General features: G+C 31.4%; 1 protein-coding gene across 1 annotated transcript in view; it reads left to right on the top strand.

The window, feature by feature from the left end:
• CFAP47 (cilia and flagella associated protein 47) overlaps nt 1–2,511 on the top strand; it is a 573,852-nt gene that overhangs the window by 433,860 nt on the left and 137,481 nt on the right. The window contains exon 46 of the mRNA XM_012642083.1: nt 168–296. Within this exon, the coding sequence (XP_012497537.1) occupies nt 168–296 (129 nt within the window). The remainder of the gene's footprint in view (nt 1–167; nt 297–2,511) is intronic.

The following is a 2,511-nucleotide window of genomic DNA, read 5'->3' as shown; positions in this document are numbered from 1 at the left end:
TGTTCTGTACCAATATTAGGTTTAATTCTGATACTGACATCTAGAATTTACATTTGGCCTTGTATTTATAAGTTTCAAGCTAGAGTAACTTTAATACCTGAAACTGATGTTTCATTTTAGAAAACTAATCCCTGGTTAATCTAACATATTTTACCTGTTTGTTGTAGGTACAATTTCATTTTCTGGTAAAAGCAAACAAGCTTCTCATGTTAAGGGAGAGACAGATCAAGATCGAAAACTCTCCTTTCAGAAATCACTAACAGAAGTAATCCACAATTTTGATGATGAAGATACAGGTAAATTTATTATGATAGAGAGTTTCATGATCAATCTGCAGAAACCCAAATTATTATTCATTTTTAAGTGAAAAGGATACTTTACATGCATAATATAACACATATTCAATTTTATGTTGCATAAATCTATAAGAATTTTATTGGATTATTTCAGGAATAACTTTATGCAGCATACTTTCTACATATCTACTGCCATTAATATCAACAGTCATAATACTTCAGTTAGAAGGCTGCCTACTTATCCATAAGTGAAAAGCCTTACATATTGTTCTATTATTAAACAAAAAATACAGCAAATTTCTGATAAAATGTTGAGCGTATAATTTTAATAATGTAATATACTTTTCTTACTTCAATATAGGAGATGCTAGCAATCTTCTTCCTGTGCAAAAGAAACTAAATGCTATTATTTTCCCTTCCTATATTATAAAACTTTATTTAAATGTTGCTATACACTGTATCTTCTTACTAGAGGTTCAAAAGAAAATGAGATGATGAAGAGTTAGAATAGTCAGGACAAGTTTCCTAGGAAAAGGGATAAATGAGTTCTTTGATGGGTGAGTAACAGGGATATGCAGTCTTGAATCCAAATTCCCTAGGACAGGACAGGCAGGCTGGAAACTCAGGCTGGGTTTCTATGTTTCAGTTTTGAGGAAGAATTGTTTCTTCTTTAAGTAACCTCAGTCATTGCAATCAGGGCCTTCAACTGATTGGAGGAGGCCCACCCACATTATGGAGGGTTATCTGCTTTACTCAAAGTCTACTGATGTAAATATGAATCACATTTTTTTTTCTTTTATTTCAGCATATTATGGGGGTACAGATGTTTAGGTTATGTATGTTGCCCTTGGTCCCCCCGCCCAAGTCCGAGTTTCAAATATGTCCACATTTTAAAACTAGCTTCATAGCAACATCTAGGTGTTTGACCACAGAACTGGGCACACAAAGCCCATCCAAGTTGACAAACACAATTAAGCATCACGGAATCCATGGATTAAAGAGTGGTATTTAGGCAATATTCAAAATGCTTTGGAAGGGGAAGAGCAGTTAGGACCAGTTAGTCCATTATTACAGCAAACTGGGTTTAAAGTGAAGAGAATTGGGTCTTTTATGGTGTTGCTGGTGACAAAGAAATACCATTAAAGATGGAAAACATTTCAGAGACTAGCATTGAATGAATGTCCTGAGAGAAGAGAATGAAAAAGGGAATTGATCCTAAAATAATAATAAGGTTTATTTGTATCTTGGTAAATAGAAAATTAATAAGACAGAAATTTCTAAATTTCTGAAAAAAAAGAAAAAGTTTGGGAAATTATAATGCCTAGTACAGTTTTATATTTCCTGATATTGATGTGACAACAAGACATTTACATGGCAATATCCTGTTGTCAACTGAATCTTTGGAGCCAAGATTGGTAAAAATAACAATAATAATAATAAAATTGTTTATAAAGGTTTAGGTTTTCTTCTGTTGAAATCATGCAGGTGAGGCCAAAGAATAGATGACAATTATAGATGCATTACATAAACAGTTAAATTCTCATCAATATCTAAGGCAGAAGAACCATGGAAGAAAACCTTTTATATGAACGTTAAAGTGTTCAGAAGAATTTGAAAGAAAATCAGAATATTATGATGTTATATTAATGGACTAAAACAGACTGATGTCTAATAAAAAATACTAAACTGCATGATGGCAGGTTGCAAGACAAATTAATAACTAGAAAAAAATGCATCTAATAACATTTGAGGTATCCCCAATTCTTCACACAGGCCTTCCCATATTCTTTCTCTCAGACAGGATTAAACCTTTCCAGTCTGTATTGTTTTTTACAGACTGCTCTGCAGTATATTTCTTTTCAATTATGGAAATATTCTAGCTTTCCTCTCATCAAAGAAACACAAACAACAATTAAATAAGAACGTTTTTAACCTTCGAAATAGGAAAATATGAAAAATAATGGTAACACCCAGTTATAATGAAAAGTCAGGTCAAAAGAGTCAATCTCATGCATTATAATGGAAATTTAAATTGATACAAAATTTTTGAAGAGAACATTTACAATATGTTTAAAAATTTTAAGAATTAATATTTATGTCATTTTATCCAATGATTCAGTCTAAGGAATTTGTTAAAATAATCAAAGATTTGCACAAAATATTATATTAATCTATATGAATGCCCCTTATGTGATCTATTATGTTGAATAATTGA

The sequence above is a fragment of the Propithecus coquereli genome, unplaced genomic scaffold, assembly GCF_000956105.1.
Source record: "Propithecus coquereli isolate 6110/MARCELLA unplaced genomic scaffold, Pcoq_1.0 Scaffold173, whole genome shotgun sequence".
NCBI classification, from domain to species: Eukaryota; Metazoa; Chordata; class Mammalia; order Primates; family Indriidae; genus Propithecus; species Propithecus coquereli.
This window is presented reverse-complemented; position numbering and strand designations above follow the sequence as displayed.